Source organism: Rhyacophila brunnea, unplaced genomic scaffold (genome assembly GCF_057557595.1).
Source record: "Rhyacophila brunnea isolate RB1 unplaced genomic scaffold, BYU_Rbru_1.0 scaffold_20, whole genome shotgun sequence".
Taxonomy (NCBI): domain Eukaryota; kingdom Metazoa; phylum Arthropoda; class Insecta; order Trichoptera; family Rhyacophilidae; genus Rhyacophila; species Rhyacophila brunnea.
The window spans coordinates 11,226,333-11,245,649 of NW_028232860.1; the positions used below are offsets into that span (position 1 = coordinate 11,226,333).

Consider the following 19,317-nt stretch of genomic DNA (forward strand, 5'->3'; position numbering starts at 1 on the left):
AATAAAATATAATAATATACTCACTGCACACAATTAACAGAGGCCTTTCCATTTCCTTTAGTTTTGGGTATTTCAGTTCCGAAGTTATCCACACACCAGCACTGCTTCATTCCCTTTTCATTCGACCTGCATTGCGATGCGACGAAAGATCCGTTGGCATGACAATCTGGAGTGGCCAGCGCCAACTTCATTCCGTCGTGAGTACCTTCCATCTTCTCGTTGAAGTCGCGAAGGTATTCGCACACTGAAAATATAATAGTCAGCATGGATTGGTTTTGTTGATAAAGAGTTTCTGCCGTTCGTTTGTTTAAAATTAAAAAAATGTTTCTAGAAAATTTACTCATGCACTCGTATGGCGGCAGAAATTAGGTGAAAACCTAACAATAAGGTGACGTCTCTAGGTAAACTGCAGCCCTTACTGGCTTCGAGTCTAAAATAGTGCATACATTTATTATCTACTACAATTAATTATTTCTTCGAGGTTGCCTTTAACGTATAATTGTAATGATTTTTTTTTGATTCTGTAAAAGAAACTAGTAACTTTTAGAGTTAGTATAGGTTTCTTGTCAGCGCCGCAGGTGAAAAATATGTCATCTCTACGAAACCTACTCAAACAAACTATAATATTCACAATCCTTTAAAAAATTGCCTTCACTAAGCAACGCGTGACCTGCTTATGCTCTCGGTCATTTATTGAAAACATAAACAAAGAAACAAAATGCAAAAAATCACTTTGTGTCAATAGGTAATGAATGTCATTGGATGACAGAAAGTCCCCCAAGGACGTCACACAAGGTATACAGATCTCAACGATATACTCAGTGGTTAAGATTTCTCCGCATTCACATAAAGGACTTTATTCATACTTCTTCATGCTCAAAATTATATATCGGGTTTGAGGCTCAACGTATACCTATCGGAGTGACAAACTTTACTAATTTTGGTATATTACCAGATATCAGGGTTGGCAGGATAAGTAGTAAATACCTACAGTTCGAGGAAATATAAGGAACTTACTTGAAGGTGATCTGTCGAAGTCCAGATCAGATTCCAGCTCCCGTATCTCAGCGTCAGCACAAACAGATCCGCAATTTGAAGTAAGACAACATTTCATCTCCCCATTGCAATCATTGTCAGTGGAGCATGATTTCGTATCGTTCATGGTGCACATTTTGTTTATGTTGAAGGGGCAGAGGCCGGGCTTGGAGTCATAATCCTCATCATCCTCGTCGTCTTCCTCCATGATGTCGTCGATAGGGCAGCAGACCGCCTGCTCTGTCCTCGCGATGGACATGCAGTGGTGCGTGGACGGGCAGTCGGATAGTCCGTCCACCTCGTCTTCTCTGTTAGGGTCGCAGTTGATGATGTCGCCGGAGGTTTCGTTGGTTAACGGAGCGTCGTGGGAGCACGGATTGACGTACGTCACCTTTGGTCGACCTGAGTCAAAAAATTAAGAAGTTCAAATACATGCTAAGAAACGCTATTAAGCACTTTGATTGGACTTTGTTCAAGCCTCTGACTTTATTTGCTAAGCATGATACCCTGACGCTTAGGACTCGAAAAAATGATAATTTACTATTTTCGGTCCAAATAAAATCATACGAGTCTCCACAGAAATACGGTTATATTAATAGATCATTTTTAGAGGAATGGTTTCCGTTATTCGCTCAACCCGATGATGCTTTGGCATGAGTGAATTTATGTGAAATAAAATTGTAGTGCGATTCGAATCAGTGCTTCTAGAATCCCCAAAATTTTAAAGGTTCCGGGTAGGGAATCCAATCCCGAGCCAAAATTCTGATCCCGGGATTTCGGGATTACAATTTGACAATCCCGGGATCCCGGGACTGGTCCCGGGATTGGCATTTTTTCCATTGTTAATATAAAATTTTGATATTTACAAATAACATTGATAAAATCGGTCAAAAAAAATATACTACTTAAGACATTTATTGTTAATATTGTATACGTTCAATCTTGGAAATACATAAGTTTAATGCAGTAAATAATATTGTAATATGAACAATAGTGTTAATTTAATATGAGATTGCTGTTTCTGATAGTAATGACTTATGAATGGGTTAGCGAGATTTAAAATAGTAAAGCAAATAATCATGGTGTACTTATGGCCTTTCCGCTTCATAAATCTAATTAGTCAGCCAAATATGAAACTGGCGTAATACGTATGAGATCATGGTGGAACTACTTTGTTTACGAAGCATTGTTTTTTTCCAATCTTTCTCATTTTTATTAAATTATATGAAAAAATAAAATGAATCGGCAATAGGGAACTCAGTTTTCTGTGATCGGCAACTTACACATGGGTATAAATCAAACTTCATTCAAATTCAGTTTCTAATGTAGTTATTTGTTATTAAAAGTATTGTTTCTATTATAATTACATTTTTATTTTATTTTCCATAAAAATTGATTAAAAAATCAATCCCGAAAGTTTCGGGATTATGTTTATCAATCCCGGGATTGATATGTATCGAAAATAGCTTGGGATCCCGGGATCCCGGAATTCGGGATCCCAGGGTTGGAATCCATTATGATCAACCCGCTATCGGATAAACATCCATTGAAAATGGGTAGGTATAAACACCGAATTTTAGTGTCTTAAATTAAAATAACCATGTAGAATAAGTAAAATAACTTTTATAAAGAACCGGATTCCGATTCTTATTTAAATCCTATTACATTTTTCCATAAGAACCGATCCCTTTAAAACAATGCGGGGTCTAACGGTTACATGTAAATTGTACATAAAACATTTCACCGTGGCACAGTTCGCCGTGAGCTTTCTCATCGGAAAGAGATGACCGTATACTATACGGTCTCCAATTTTACATATTAGATTCAATATGAACATTAATTCAATTTTCATTGCTGATTTTGGCAAAATTCATGAATTCAAGAATGAAAACCTAACCTAACCTAACAAATAGTCCAGTATATCGGCTATTTTCAAAATTTGTTTGGTGCTGGCTTCCTGTAAAGTGTAAACTGACAAGAACCATGTTTTATTTAGACATGAATTTTATGTCTGTACTATACGACCCAAAGAGGTTGGACGGTCTTTAATATACGGCCATATTTCCGATACAACATTTTACGGTGAAGTGTGATACGGCGAACTGCATACGTACAAGTTTCTAGACACGCTTATAGGTAATGTGGTACATTTATTTTGTGGGATTGTTTTTAACCATTTTATTTTCATTTAAATATCTAAACAAAAGTCATTTTTGTATTAACTGTTACTTTTTGGTCTGAGTAGAGTAAAGAAGAATCTACAAAAATAATTCTTTGTCTTGTCCACAGGCCCCACCCCATGTAGTTATACATAATTTTCATTGTAGTTACAAAAATATTTCCCTCCAAAAGAACTGCCATTGAAATGGCATACTAGAATCCAATATGATTCCAACAAGATCACATATATACTCACAGACTGGGTAACTAGGACAAAGGTCGTCCTGACATCCTTGCTCCTTGACGGGTACACACTCCTCTCCCACTTTGCAGTTGAATCCTTCGCAAGGATTGTCGCACTCGCAGGATGGACAACCGTCTTCGCCGACACGGAAGCCGTACTCGCAAATCGAAGCGCAGATATTCCTGTCACAAAGGTCTCCGGATAGAGAGCGGCCTACAGAACGGGCTGAAAGAAAATTCAATTTGATTTTATTTTATTCTAATACTTTTACAATTAACATGAAACCACTTTGACTGGAATAAATGTGAGTTCGTTAGAATTAGATATATTATTATCAAATGTAACTGTGTACTAACACCCTCTTTTTATGACGGCATCCTTCTGGATCCGTCTCCCACCTGCACGGACTAATTAGTCACAGATTTTGGTTAACAATTCCCAGAGTCCATTCACCCTCAGTTGAACTGAATAGTTTGAAGTCATATCCGGCCTCCCTGTCGAACTAAGGAGACGCGTTCTTCCGATAATAATTTTCCCGCACACGTGTTGTGCAATATAACAAAATATTGTACTCATCTTTGTTACTCCGAAAGCAACCCCCCCCCACCAAAAACATTCTACCCCTCTCTCCTGCGAATACATCCCCGTATTCTTCCCGAACCAAAGCACCCACTTACCAACTAAAAGTTGGATAGATCTTGACTCTTGTAATATTGACTTGGAATCAACATAGTAGATATTGTAAATATCTTGATTTAAAAATTACAAAAGATAGTTGCCAACGAAAATTTAAATAACACATCAATGCGTTATTTAAAAATATATTATGTATGGATGGCAATCGTATCGGTAGCTTATTAAGTAAAGATCACCGTCAGGCTAGCGATGGATGTGGGTTCAAGTCCCATTGGGCACATTTATTTACATGATTTTTTAATATGTGTGTTTCTGAGGTTGTTCTTAATTGTGTATTTATGCCAAATAATGTGTAATAATAATATATTCCTTCTTTATATTCAGTCACATAGGCATCTGAGTAATCACTGTTCTATGGTAAAACAAGTAGGTTTTCTATATATTATGTATTATTTATATATGTCAGTCCTACTGAATACTGATGCACTGAATTTTTCTCCATTTTCATAATATAATCGATTCTAAAGACTTTGATACATTCACTGCAAGCATCACTATTAACACTTGTTTGAAAGACACGGTAGGTAATGTATTATAAAAACAGATACTTCGATTATTTTTCATGTATGTAATATAAAAAGCAGAAAAAAATACCTTTCTCTCCAACATATCTGGCGCAGTCTACTTTATCAGCTGGTCCCATGGATCCCTTTGCCTTGAGACCGGTGCGATCGACGCACCAGCAGACGAGACCGTTCCTGGAGCATTGCCTGGACTCGAAGGTGCTGTCTTTTTCGGAGCACTGTGGTATATACCCTCGGCCACTGCGTTCGCTTACTGATAATGCTTCTGCGAGTGCCTTTTGTTGAAGGCATTCTGAAACAGAAGATAACGCCATAACATTATTAGACGTCTTTAAATCAAGACCCTTGATAAAAGCATGGCTTTAGAAATTTTGAAGATTCTGGTAGCAGGTACATTGTCAGGTAACCTTATGTCCACATTACACGACCAGTCCCGAGCTTCACACGGTCACATACTCAGTTGAATTTAAGATTTTGCGAAACGTATCGTGAAATTGACTATTAGAATTTAAAAAATATATACTGATAATAGATAAAAGCATAAATTCTAATGGATTTAAGTTTTGTACTATTCCATTTGAGTCATTTTTGCGACACGGGTTTCGCCTTTCGGCATCTTCAGGCGCTGTGTATACCCACCAAAGGCAAACACACACTGACAACGAACAAAGCAATACAATAAAGTAGGTAAAAACTCCATTGCCTACCTATCAAGTCAAGGGTCACAATAAAAAATAACAAACAAATGATGAATACCTAGTACTAGTTGAAGTGTTAGTAAAAAACCCCCTATCTAATTAATAATAATACACTCGATAAGTATATTATAATAATCGTCCAAACCTAATAAGAGATCATTAGTACTTATAAAAAATAAAAACACTCTACTCAAGAGGTGTAAAATCGTCAATTCTAGGAAAAATGGTAACGTATTGGAAATTAATGGAGTTAACTAATGAGATATTAATATACTATCTATGATATCAGTCTTTAAAAGTTATTAGTTAAACAATTAATTTTCAATAATATTCTTACATGGTAGGTACCTACTTTTTTTCCTCGCAAAAAACCTTGCAAAAAACGACTCAAACGTACAAAACTTAAATCCATTAGAATTAAAATTCAAACTCCATCAAGTACCTTCGGTCGATAGTATTAATATGATAAAAGTATAATTTACAAAAATCAATATCCTACCAGTGAGATTTTCCGGGAATACGCAATGTTGTCCACACGCGTCACTATGACAGCACTTCTGCATGGAAGGACACTCCAAGTCGTGTCCGCAAGGAGCGTCGCACTCAACCTGTAGGACTGTGCTGTTCACGGAAGCACTTGCGGGACACACTCCTGGCTTCTTGATTTTCAAGGACGCTGGGCAGCAGACTCCATAGTCGTTTCCTGGAATGAGCATAAACAATATTAATATTATTTGATTCTACTGCCGACTGAGAGTGATAGACGGAAATTGATTCTACATTATATAATATAAAAATGTCTAAAATTTGTGCAATGTAGATCGAGACATTAAATCAAAATTCATTTTGGAAAATACCAATATAAAATAAAATAAAATAGGGAACTATGGTCTAACAATATCTCCTTGGCTACGTGTTAAAACTGTTTACTAACAAGCTCCTCCCATTTTTTACAGCAATAATTGCTCCATTAATTATTTATTCCATTATAAACTAACAAGCTCCTCACATTTAGTCGATGACAGCGCCTTCCGAATTTTGCTTATTTTATTTTACGAGGGTGGGTCAATAATTCCTTAGAAAAAAGCATTAAAACAGTTTTTATTTTTGTATTTTTTTTTTATTTCTCAACATAATCTCCTTGGAGCTCAATACACTTGGTTAGACGTTTCTCAATTTTTTTTAAACCGTCAGAAAAATAAGTTTTCGGAAGGTCCTCAAAATAAGCATTTGTCCGATCGATGACTTCTTCATTTGCAAAAAAACCTTGTCCACTTAGCCATTTTTTTAAGTTTGGGAAAAGGAAAAAGTCACTGGGGGGGGGCTAAATCTGGCGAATACGGTGGGTGGTCGACCAATTCGAACTTCAATTCTTCAATTTTAGCCATTGATCGTAAACATGTGTGAACACGGGCATTGTCCTGATGAAAGAGGATTTTTTTCCTGTTTAAATGAGGCCATTTTTCTTCAATTTCGTTTTTTAGCTGGTCCAATAAAGATGCATAATAATCCCCTGTTATTGTTTTTCCTTTTTCCAAATAGTCAACGAAAATAATTTCACGTGCATCCCAAAATACAGTAGCCATAACCTTACCAGCTGATTTTACGGTTTTCGCCTTCTTTGGACATGGTTTGTCTTTGCAATCCACTGCTTTGACTGTTCTTTCGTCTCGGGAGTATAGTGGTGTATCCATGTTTCATCTACAGTCACAAAGCGACGAAAAAATTCATCCGGATTGCGTTGCATGAGCGACAACAGGGCTTTAGAGGCCACCACCCTATTGCTTTTATTGTCGACTGTGAGCAAACGCGGCACCCATCTTGCAGAAATTTTTTTCATGCCCAATTTGTCATGTAAAATAGAAATGACGCTACCTTTTGAGATCCCTGTAACCTCAATTATCTCACTCAACTTTAATCTTCGGTCACTTAACACCATATCGTGGATTTTATTGATCATTTCTGGTGTAGTCACCTCTACAGGACGTCCTGAGCGTGGTTCATGCTTTGTTGATGTACGACCACGTTTAAATTCATTTAACCAGTTATAAATAGTTGCGAGTGAAGGAGCAGATATGCCGTGAACTAAATCCAACTCATTTTTTATTTCCTTTGCTGTTAACCCTTTTATATTAAAATGTTTAATAACAGCTCTAAACTCAATTTTCTCCATTTTCCATTTTTCCATTTTCCACAAGCAAATTTTTTTTTTAAATGTACGAAAAACACACAACAACCCGACCAATCTGATTGAAACTTCGCAGCATACTGAATCGGTAGTGCCGCTGCATGAAAACAAACCGCTTACAGTACTAGTCGCGCCACTTGTCGGCTTTTCTAAGGACTTATTGACCCATCCTCGTAGCTTATTTTGTTTTTTTGTCGTTGCCTTATGGCTGAGAAACGATCCCATTTCGAAATGTAGCTATCTTCTAAGCGACCAAGACTCCACCCCTGATATTCTTTCTCTTCTCTTAAGTTAGAGTCAAAGCTGCCCCCGGTAACCTTCATAATGGTAACCTTCCTTTCCTTTACCAGTAACCTTCATATGGTCTTAATGGTACGCTGACAATCGTCATTTGCTTCGCCTTCTCTGAAGGTTATCCAAAACATCAGTCTCTCCAGGTTTTAAAGTTCACGATGAGAATTTTTTATCAGAGCTAGCTACTAGGCATATAATTGGTTCTCTGGACCACTATCCAGTCATGAATTGTGGATAAACCAAGAAAAAATCCTGAATAGTCGCATAATCACGAAAATGATTTAGAGTTACCGCGAATCGGCTAACTTCCACATTTTTTTGTAAATGCTCGATGGTACTATGATATTATATGAGGGACCTAAGCCTCTAGGTCTCCCCCAACATTTGCCTCTACACCACAAAGGTTTTAATACTAGGCTTGACCGTCAGCCAGTCATTTATTACATACAATGTGGTATATTGTTTCCGGGAACTGAGAGTCTCCAGAATATCATTTCTTTAAATGTATAATAATTGTCCGATTATCTTCTTAGTCACCCCACGGTGTTGTAAGTAGTTGATCCGAATACAGCCGTGCCAAAATTACTTATAGTAGGAACTTTATATGTGTAGGACGTAGGTCTTAGATCCACGGGCCGGTGCACTCGAAAAGTTATTGCATGCGACCTGGCGTATGACACCGCGCTGAGTGCATGGCAGGGGGTATGTACCACCTCTTCCAAGGGTAGACAAACGCATTTGTTTTTTCCTAATATAAATGGCGCATGGAGATAGCCACATTGACCCCAGACCATTGGACTTCTCAGTTCTTAACCGGACACGGTGGTTTTGCCTCCAAGTTCTGTCAGCTTGGCATAATAGAATCTCCGACTTGCTTATGTGGCGAATTTTCAGGATGCTGATTACATACTCTGGGAGTGTCCCCATATGTCGGTTGAAAGAGAAGAGCTTCTCAAGTCGGTCCGACCTTCAGTTAGTTGGACCGGTTGGCCATTGCAATTTGGTATCTACGAGGGAAAATCTCTCAGCCTTCAAAAATTTTGCGGCGTTTAACGGCGAGCGAGAAGGTCTTTTCTTATCGAGAATTGACGGTAATACATTATATTGAAGTAGGAATCACGCACGTTCTAAGTGCACGCCAACCGAGGTCTTGGGAAGCTGCTCCTGTGACACTTTCGGCAAAAAATTGAAGAGCGCCTAACGTTCAATACGCCATGGCATACGCCTGCATAACGGGTGTGGAGACATGGAGGGTGGTGGAGGGAAAAGCAAGTATAGGTTACCTCTTTGGACGAAGCACTGGTACAATGGAGGGCACGCTGGTTTCCCTGGATCAGTTCCACAGAGGAACGGTCTGTGAGTGTCGGATATCATTAGAGGATCACCAACGGGGCAAATGTTATCTAAGCTTCGTCCCCTCTTGCCTGTCAACAAACATTTATTTAATTGGATTTATTACACGCAACACATCGAGTAACCATAAACATATTTACAATAAAATTGCGTAGTACTTGGCCCCTATTTTTAAGACGAAATTTACAATGACGAATGAAGCAATTAGTACAAAGATACCAAAGTATCAGTTTTTTAATATTTTTGCATAAAAACATATATGGCGAAAGTGTGTCGCAAAATGAGTAATGGATATAACAAATAATGAATCACTTGTCATAAATCTATGTCTTGGTATTTGCTTTCTCTATGATAAAATATTTAAAACGATAATATTCTACCTACATTTTTATGTTAAATTATTATTTGAATAAGGAATCATATTGTCATTACAGAAATAAACCATCGTAACAATAATAATTACAAGATAAAATGAACTTTTTATATACCACGTTTTTAAATTTTATGTTGAATCATATAAACTTGACAATTCTATGTATTAATAAAAACTTTTTATTGTACTTGATAGAAATACTGAATAAATATTATAGAACACAGAAATGTCAATTTGACATTTCATATTGATTTCCATAGTAACGCACGTATATAATATATATGTAAATAATTAAGTTGCTAGGACCCACTTAGCAACCAATAATAGTGAGTAGTAAATATTACTTTTAACGAATTTTTTCCGAAACATACAAAACAGAATTAACTGAAAATGAATTCAATTCTGCTTAAAGTATTAAAAGAATGCACTGTCGTGTTCTGATATATTCTAAAAGTTTCAAACGTCTAACTAGTCGGGAAGTTAGTTAAAAATCTTGGACAAACAAGAAAAAATCTGTACCGGATAAACAAGAATATGAGCTAATAAAAACTTGGTAATGAAAATATATAAACGTCTTATATATTATAATGATACGTCATAAAAGATGTATAATAGGTATATTAAGAAAATTTGCCAATGTATTGTTTGCTTAAAAAAAATCATGTTTTAGATCAGCGATTTCCAAACTGGACGCTCCTCCCTGAGGAGCCTCAGGCTAGTGCAAAAGGAGGCGCGATCAAGAAGATAAATTTGGATTGACTAATATTGAAAAGAAAAGGCGGCTCTCGTGGTGCAGTTGGTAAGGCGCTCGCCTTCCACCCGAGAGTTCCTGGGTTCTATTCCCGGTCATGACAAAAACATTTATGTGTTTTTCTCAAAGCCTGGGTGTTTGTGATTGTTCAAAATTACTAACAACCACCTTGTACGAAAAAGCAAGGACATGGTTATTAATAATTCTAAAAAAAAAAAAATATATAGAGTTATCATGCGATACTTCATTGAAACAAAAATTTAAGAGTGATACCCTAGCTCAATTTTTCATTAGTTCATTAGTTGAATCGAAGTGAAGAATATGATACTTCGTCAAGCAAAGCAACGCAAGTACTGGTGCCATTCTTAACATCATATTTTATGCAAAATGGGATATTCTGAATTAGCTGCAATTGAATTTTTGGTACAGTTCGGTTATGAGGAGTACAGCGGAAAACACATTTTGAAAATACCCGATATACTGGATTATTTGTTAGTTTGGGTTAGTTTAGGTTAGGTTAGGTCGGGTTGGGTTAGGTTAGGTTAGGTTTGGTTAGTTTTACCTAACAAATAATCCAGTATATCGGCTATTTTCAAAATGTGTTTGCCGCTATATTCCTCATAACCGAACTGTACCGATTTTTTTTGCTAATAAACAAGCGCGTCCATCGCATTAAAAATCAATTAATTAAAAAACGAATACAATATTATAATTATATAGTAAAACCTTGTTACTGTTCTGTCAATTAGTTTTTTTCATTTTTTGTATTAAGTACTTAATACATTTTTTTCCAATTAAAAATGTGTGTATAATTTTATGAAATAAGGGGGGGAGGCGTCAAAATTAGATTTTACTTAAAGTTTGGAAAACACTGTAAGATTGTTATTAATTGAAAAAAATATGTGAATAGCTAAAGTTATTGGGATAACCGATAACATTTTGGAGTAGCTGACATATTATTTATTTTGGATGCAATTTCAAGAACATGGAACCGTTCATTTTTAAATCTGATTTGAGAATCAATAATTTCGACTTACTATATTACTTACGAGCTTTATAACACCATTCTGATAAAATTACAATGTTCTTCTTCTTCTTCTTTCGACCATGTCCGATCCTAAAGGTTAAAATATACTATATGACGATCGGGCACATATATGCTAAGAGTGTTTTAGTGTCTATGATCAAATCTATGCCATTCCGACATATTATACACACATATTATATGACAGCTATGACATCCTATTTACACTCTGTGACACCCTGTGACACAGGACGCCAACACAAGAAACAGGTTTTTCGACATATATATGACCGATTGTCATAGAGTGTATTTGAAGCATTATAGGATCATATGGGCCTCCACACGGTGGAGGTTTGTATTTTTTTACGAGAAATGGGTGTCAGCCACTTGCGCAACCTATTAGGTCCATACTCTGACTCATACACAAATTGAAAAACAATATGTGTACTTGCCAGACTCAGGATTCGAACCTGGGACCCTCGACACTATAGACCGGCGCTTAAGCCACGCGGCCATCGTGGGTGTTAATTACAATACTGTTTTATAAATAAACATTAATTAATTTATTAATTAGCTTTATTTCGTAATGTTATTTATATAAAGTTCAACGAAACATGGACCCCATTACCCAATCCAAATTTCATGTTTTTTCGTCAGTATCTTTCCGCAATATCTTCTGTTGAGGCGATTACAGACGTACAAACTTATCTAAAGAATGGTTGGGGGAGCCACTGTCGAAAACTACCCAATCAAGACTCGCAACTGGATAATCTGACATTTTGAATGACGTTTTCAAAATGGCGTCCATATGGAAGTTCGTAGTACCATTTTGACCGTTCTTTAGATAAGTTTGTAGGACTGTAGACAAAATTGATTGTATCTATTTGTAAAACTTACAAGTAGGCACTGGTGGGCATGGCTGTCTAAGACAGGCCACTTCCTCGAGCTGGCAGGAGAGTTGTCCTGGACAGCGGACTCCTTGGCAAGGATCCCTGCACTGGCAGAGCGGACAGCCATCTGGAGCCACCACAAAACCGTGTGGACACAGCATTCTGCAGGTTGCGGCCGCGCACGCCGCTGGAGCTATTTACAAAAAACGAAAACAAATATTATATTACGATGGACGTAGATAATATATTTACAAGGGCATGTCATTACAGATTTCACGAAAACAACATGGGCATATTCGAATAAAACGTACTTATGTATATGTAATAATATAATACCAAAGATATATAGGTATTAAAAGCAAAACAATTAAATACAATTTATTAAGTTAGTATGAGGTATTACAATTTTTGCATAACAAAAAAAAATAGAAACCCTGGAATTCGTAATAATATTATGTAAATGTACCTACCTATATAATAAAATTAAACGGGTTAGATTGTGGAAATAGTCATATCTAGATTGATGGTCCTTCAGTAATGAGAAACTAGATATTATGCCAAGATCTCAGATAAATATTGCTCACCTTTCTATAATAGGGTATAGGACGATTTGGCGCCGTGACAACTGGGCGCCATGCAATCGAATGAAATTCGAAAATAAATAGACGTTCGTGAATTATAGATACTTTTGAAATATACATATATTTAATATAATTATTTATATTTAAATTATTAAGTATATTATTATTTAATACTTGGTGAGAATTCAAATATGCACACGTAAATAATAATTTAATTGTGCATATTATGTTTACCTAAGTACCAACGAAAAGAGACTTCTTATATTTTTATATAAAGCCTCAGGCATGATAATTCTCAATCCGCAATAAAAAACATTATGTTAAGAGCAAATTGAATTAAAACTACTAAGTAGTAGATAGAAACTGATTAAAATTCCTCGTCTACTTTCTGTATAAAATCGTAACACGTCTATTTATTTCATTTTTGCAGCGCCCAATTGTCCTGGCGCCCAGTTGTCCCATTCCCGCATTAATCAGGAGCTTCAATTAAGAAAATACGTAACAAAATGTCTGTCCAATAATGTAGCATACCTGAACAGTTGACAAGACCTCTGGCCGGTGCTCTGGTGCCAGCCTGCTCAAAGCCTGAATCATCAACGCACCAGCAGCTTCCAACAATCTCGTTGTCACACTGGATGGGGTCGAAGTCTCCCTTCGAGTCGCATCGAGGAATTCGCACCGAACGACCTTCCGGACCGAGGGCGCGCGCCCGTCGTGTTGCTGCCATTTGTAAATGCTCACATCCTGAATGGTAATAAATAGTAAAAATAATTATACGATTATGGATTGCAATGCCGGTATTTCAAAACCGGTATTCAATTATTATCGATACCTAAATACCGGTATTTTCGGTATTAAGAAAGCATACATGTTTATGTTTTTCGAAAATGAATTTAATGCTATTTTTTTTTTATTACTTACTACTGCATTTTATATTAAATTAGTGTTTAAGTTTTATGCTGTTAAAACGCAAATATATTGATGGAAACCAACAAAAGTTAAATAACATTTAAAATCCTTCAAATATACTGATAGAATTATTGTAGTGATGAATTAAAATATTTCGAAAAAAACTATTGATCCAACGTTGATAGTACATCCAACAAACATTGAATTTGAGAGAAGTTTTCCTAAGTATTTGTAAAAAAATAACAGTTCTAAAATACTATTATATATGATTATAAAGGTCAACATAATAAATGTAGGTTTATACTTTATATTGCTATAAAATAGTTTTTTTGAAATAGATTTTAATAGTTATATTTCTTGATTTTACTTCTTTTTTTCTCTAAGTTTTCTATAATGTTTTGACAAATTACCGGTTAATTAATTAATACCGGCATTGATATATTCATTCGGTATTGCAATCCCTATATACGACATAGCAATGCTTCGCTGTTTGCATGCTGTAGGTACTATTAGGGTAGAGTTAAACGCTGCGTATAGGTCGGTAAAGCATTGAACTAGCGTGTAGAAAGCCCTTAATGCCCAGTTAGTTATAAAAAAAATTAAATCAGTAATTTACTAGATAAGTGAGACGGGTAATTTATCGACGTAGAACTACGTCTGTTAGCGAATGTGTTTCTGGGCGAATTTAAATCATAGCTTACGGGCTATTGGGCAAAATTGTGTTTTTGCTAATTACTTTTCAAATGCAAATTAACACGTTAATTACAAAATTAATTAAAAGGGCCCGTAAGCATTGTGTTAACAAAAACAAATGGTTTTTTTGATTGAATGGATGATTTATGAAGTACAACACAAACGTACGGATCGGTTGAGATCTTATATATAATGACCGGTGGAACGCAGTTACCGAGAGGTATATTATATTCCTCCACCCGCCTCTCAGATCTCGAGAGTCCTTCCGGTTTAAACGTGATATTTACCGTCCGGAGACTTATTTTTCTACATAATGGTATAATTTTTGTTTTGCAATGTTTATTTCTTCAAAAGTTATGAGCGGTTCCAATGCAACACTTATTTGAACATTATTAATGAGAGGTTGGCGAGGTTTCTTGTCGAATAAAAATACGTAGTTCTACGTAAAAAAATACACATTTTCAGCGCTCGAAATAGATTTTTTTACGGACCGGAGCGCCCGATAATTTAACGAAAATATTAACATAGTTATCTAATTGAATGTGTATTTTATATAGATAAGTGTCTTACAATGTTTATTATATGGCAGATCAAGCTTACACGGTCAAATTAATATTTCGACGAGACGGAGCGATAACTTTGGGGATTTTATGAACCGGAATGACGCTCCGGTGCGCTCCGATCCATTTCGAGCCCTGCACCTTTTCAAGTATTAGAATTTGTGCTTTTATGTATTGGAGTAAACCATATTTCGGATATTTTTATCTAATCATATATGTACTATTCTAACCCATTGAAATACGTTGGGTAAATTACTGTCAAACGAACTGTATGTCAATATTATCAAGAAATAATAATAAAAAACGGCCATTACCTGTGAACAGTGGTTGTGAGCAAACGCTTCCGCAAGCACTTTCACAGCACCTCATATCGTCTCCACACTCCTTGTCGGAAGAACAGCTGGTGGCGCCATCAGGACACACTCCCCATCTCTTCAGTGGAGGACAGCTCCCGCTTCTTTGTTCATCGTCTGCAAAAAAATCACTCATTACAGTTCTGTATCGGATATATTTTCAATCAAACTATAATTAGGTAGGTTTGTTATTTTACGGATACTAAGACTATTATAGTTTATTTTTACATTTTTTATTTCTATAAAAATATATTTTTTCTGTCTTAATTAGTTAAATAATTAATTTCACTTTGCAATGTATAATTAAATCAGACTTACTTAATTTCAATAAGTTGTTTCTGTAATAACAAAATTACGAGATTTACTCAACAATTTTGAGAGTTGTTATTTTAATATAACAATAAAATTTGTAAAAGGTAAATTAATAACTCACCTAATGCTGTGCAGCTGATAATAAGAAATGTAACTAAAAAGATGATGGTTTTTTGACACAGCCCATCCATGGCAGCATTTGTCTGATTATCTATCCTGCAACAAAAGATAAAAATAAATTAAAATCGAGACAATGTTTCCATATAATATGTATTGCAGCTGAACTGCTGGATGAATATAATTTATTGTTTTAAAGACATTGATAGAATTTTGAATGCATTATTCCTTCACCTGCAACTGTGATAAAAATAGCAACCTACACGCAGCAGAGATAACGTGGAAAAGGGCTAAATAGTTAACACGGTGAAACGTCGTTTCCGTTATTTTTATTGCTACAAAATAACACGGATATCACTCGGAAAAATTCCATAAACAAGGCGGTTATCTAGATTGTTAACACACGTCACTGCGGCTTACTTAATTCCAAATAGATTCAATTAGAATATCCAATTGGACTTTTTTATCTGTATAGTACAGTGCGTAAGGCGCTGGGCTTTCATCTGGAGACTCCGGTTTCGACCCGGTGAGGTTACAAAAATGACGTTACAATATTATGTATGTGATTTTCTCAAAATCTGGGTATTTTTGATTGTTTTTCTTTCATTACTATATAACCGTTTCATTATACAGCAGTGCTGTCATTGGGCTTCATGGATCAGTGAAACGGCAAATAATTTTCAACTTTAGGCGCGACGAAATTTTGGACTCGCTGGCATTCGGAGAATGAACGTCGAGGTGTGAATACGTCAATTTGTTTCGTGATGGCGACGGGGGTATTAATTCTTAAATCATGTAAAGATGACTAAAAACGTTACCCATTTACTTGTAAAAGAAAACATGTCAATGAATATATTATTATTGTTACTAATAGAACAAATGTTAAAGTTTCCACCGCCACCCGTCATATATGCACAGCCGTGGATATGCACGGCCGCTTTCTATGACGCTTTATAAACAGAACATTAAATGGACGCATGTTGGATTTATATGACAAATTATATTTCGGCCGACATGCGTCATTTGCACCCGCGACCCGCAAATCCGCGCATCGCCTATCCACGATCTTTTTAGACCATGCCTCAACTGAGATATAGCCTTAAAGATTGGTGCATAAACGCATTTATATTGGAAGTTTTTGTATTACTTGCGTTTATTGGCTTGCCCCCAATAAACCAAAACTGCCGTTCATATTATCGATATTACATTTAGTTTTGGTTTGAAAACGTGACATAGAAGTTTTTTCTAGATTTTTCATAAATCGTTGTTATATGTTGAGTATTTTCTTCTTAATATACCAAAATGGTTATTTACTATTGACGTCAACATAAAACGAAATCATGCAGCCCTATGTTTTAAGCAGTGATATGAAGTCACCCGACGACATGACGTAATTGTCACGTCAGCCAATACACGCTCGAGGCAAGCCGTCCAACGCACACGGCTCACCATAGATATTATTATGCTGAAACACATATTTGTGTATGGGGACAATGGATAACGCCACTATTTTAGTAGCGTTATTTTCTCGAATGCTATTATCACTCCGGTAGTACGTCACAATGATGTCATATAACGTCATGTCGACCGGGCGACTACAACTCGCAAGTTCTAACATAAGGCCTGAAATTTTACACCGTAAATTCATTGTTTCTTACAATGTAAATTAGCACAGATGAGCACTAACATTATTGAACGTATTTCAGGTCCAATAATTTTAATGGCATGCGTTGAATTAAAATTCCTACCGTGTTTAAAAATGGCGGTTAATTTTTTATGACCCGACTGTTACGGTCGCTATCGTAGAATGAATCAACATTGCGGATTATTCATTCGCCACATAGGTATCTAGAGATTCATTTAAAAAATGAGATTCTTTGATGTGAGTTTATAGCTCGATAGACATAAGAATATAATCTCGCAAGCTTGCACACAACAAAATTGTCAATAATTCATGAAAGATGTATTTTACCAGTACAATGCCCTAAATATGAACGACACAGAGTACAGCTGCGAATTGCGGATATCTTTGAGAATGTCGACGAATTGAAAGGTGCCCTGGCGGTGGGTAAGACGGAAGAGCTAGACGAAATTGTAAAGTTCATTAACAGAATTGGAGTGAGGACCTGATCGGCGGATCGGCGGAAAGCCTCGGTAAAATAGAATCATAAAAAAATTTAAGTATATTATTTTGACGGTTATAGTGACGGATATAGTGGTAAAAATTGGACTAAAATACAAGTTAAGTAAAACGACTTCAGAGTTTAACAGGCGATTGTTAATTCTACATAACTGCTTTCAACATTTTGTAAATTAGGTCTTTTTTAGGATTAATAATCTTTAATTACTATTTCCTAAAAAAATATTGATATTTCTTTATTTTTCATAATATTTTTAGTACCTATTTGAACGAGGCTAAAGGTATGATTATATTATGCTGCACGTCGCGTACTATCACGTGACGTCACAGTAAGCTGCCGCTACGGAAAAAAAGTGTGTAATGTTGTTTTTTTGGTGTTTAAAATGTTATCAGACTGATGCTCCCATCCCGTGGCACATTTTGAACCTTTAAACGAACATTGAAAATCTGACGAAAACACCAGAACAACAATGGGGTCACCTCACGTTGTACTGCACTGGATCGACACCTGCATGACGTTTTGAACGTTTTTTATCATTTTCCACATCCCTACACATTTTCGACTAATGTCAATATGTTTGTTTTTAGCGGTTCGCACTATGTATTTTCTATAAGAATGTTCTCTATTATCTATAGTCTGAAGGTTGGGTTCTGTTCAAATTATTATTGAATTTACGAGACTCGTTACTACGTTACTCCAACATTGAATTTACAGAGATATTCTGCAAAATGACGAAACCATAGTGTAATTTTGTCACCCTGACAGCGTGACAGTACGCACATGCATCTCAATATAATCACAACGATAGTTTAAAATACGCACTGTTGCTGCCAGTAAATCCATGCATGTGTACAGGCGCTATAAAACATTCAAACAGTTGCTATGACAATAATAACGACGTCTTTTTCAACATGTCCATGGCGTGATATACCTACTCTAATATTATGAATAAAATAGTTACATCTTGTCCTACTACATGTTTCATTACTTTTCTATATACAGGAAGTACCTATTACTTCTATATGACACTAGTACTAGTTTAATCTTCTGCACCTCATATATTAATTTTCTGTTATATTCATTTTCATAATAGTAATTAGAGAAATATTAAAAATCTCTAATTATATGAGACATATCATAATAATACCAGTTATCACGTACACACACATTATGACATAATTGATTGCATTTGTATCCTACAGGCATGCTAGATTAAATCAAAATCTCGTGCAAGAAGACAATAATAATATTGTCTACGACATTTGTTCAGATGGTGTTGATAAAAATCTCTTTCAAATTATGTCTCGCGAGAGAAATTTTTCTAGTTATGTTATATAAATTCTCAAAGATGTAATAAACCTCATAATAGTAGGTATCTATCAGTGGTGGCGAGGGGTGGAGATAGCCTGTTAAGATGAGAC

The 19,317-nt window shown here is 35.8% G+C and overlaps 1 protein-coding gene across 1 annotated transcript in view; it reads right to left on the reverse strand.

Annotated features, from left to right (window-relative positions):
* The window catches only part of LOC147071186 (uncharacterized), a 95,512-nt gene that overhangs the window by 21,414 nt on the left and 54,781 nt on the right, over positions 1-19,317 (reverse strand). Inside the window, exons 2-11 of the mRNA XM_085948071.1 lie at positions 15,760-15,854; positions 15,288-15,443; positions 13,343-13,555; positions 12,238-12,423; positions 9,123-9,263; positions 5,857-6,060; positions 4,730-4,951; positions 3,452-3,664; positions 1,018-1,437; positions 25-244 (exon numbers count right to left, since the gene is read on the reverse strand). Coding sequence (XP_085804197.1) covers positions 25-244; positions 1,018-1,437; positions 3,452-3,664; positions 4,730-4,951; positions 5,857-6,060; positions 9,123-9,263; positions 12,238-12,423; positions 13,343-13,555; positions 15,288-15,443; positions 15,760-15,829 — 2,045 coding nt within the window. The 5' untranslated portion in view covers positions 15,830-15,854. The remainder of the gene's footprint in view (positions 1-24; positions 245-1,017; positions 1,438-3,451; positions 3,665-4,729; positions 4,952-5,856; positions 6,061-9,122; positions 9,264-12,237; positions 12,424-13,342; positions 13,556-15,287; positions 15,444-15,759; positions 15,855-19,317) is intronic.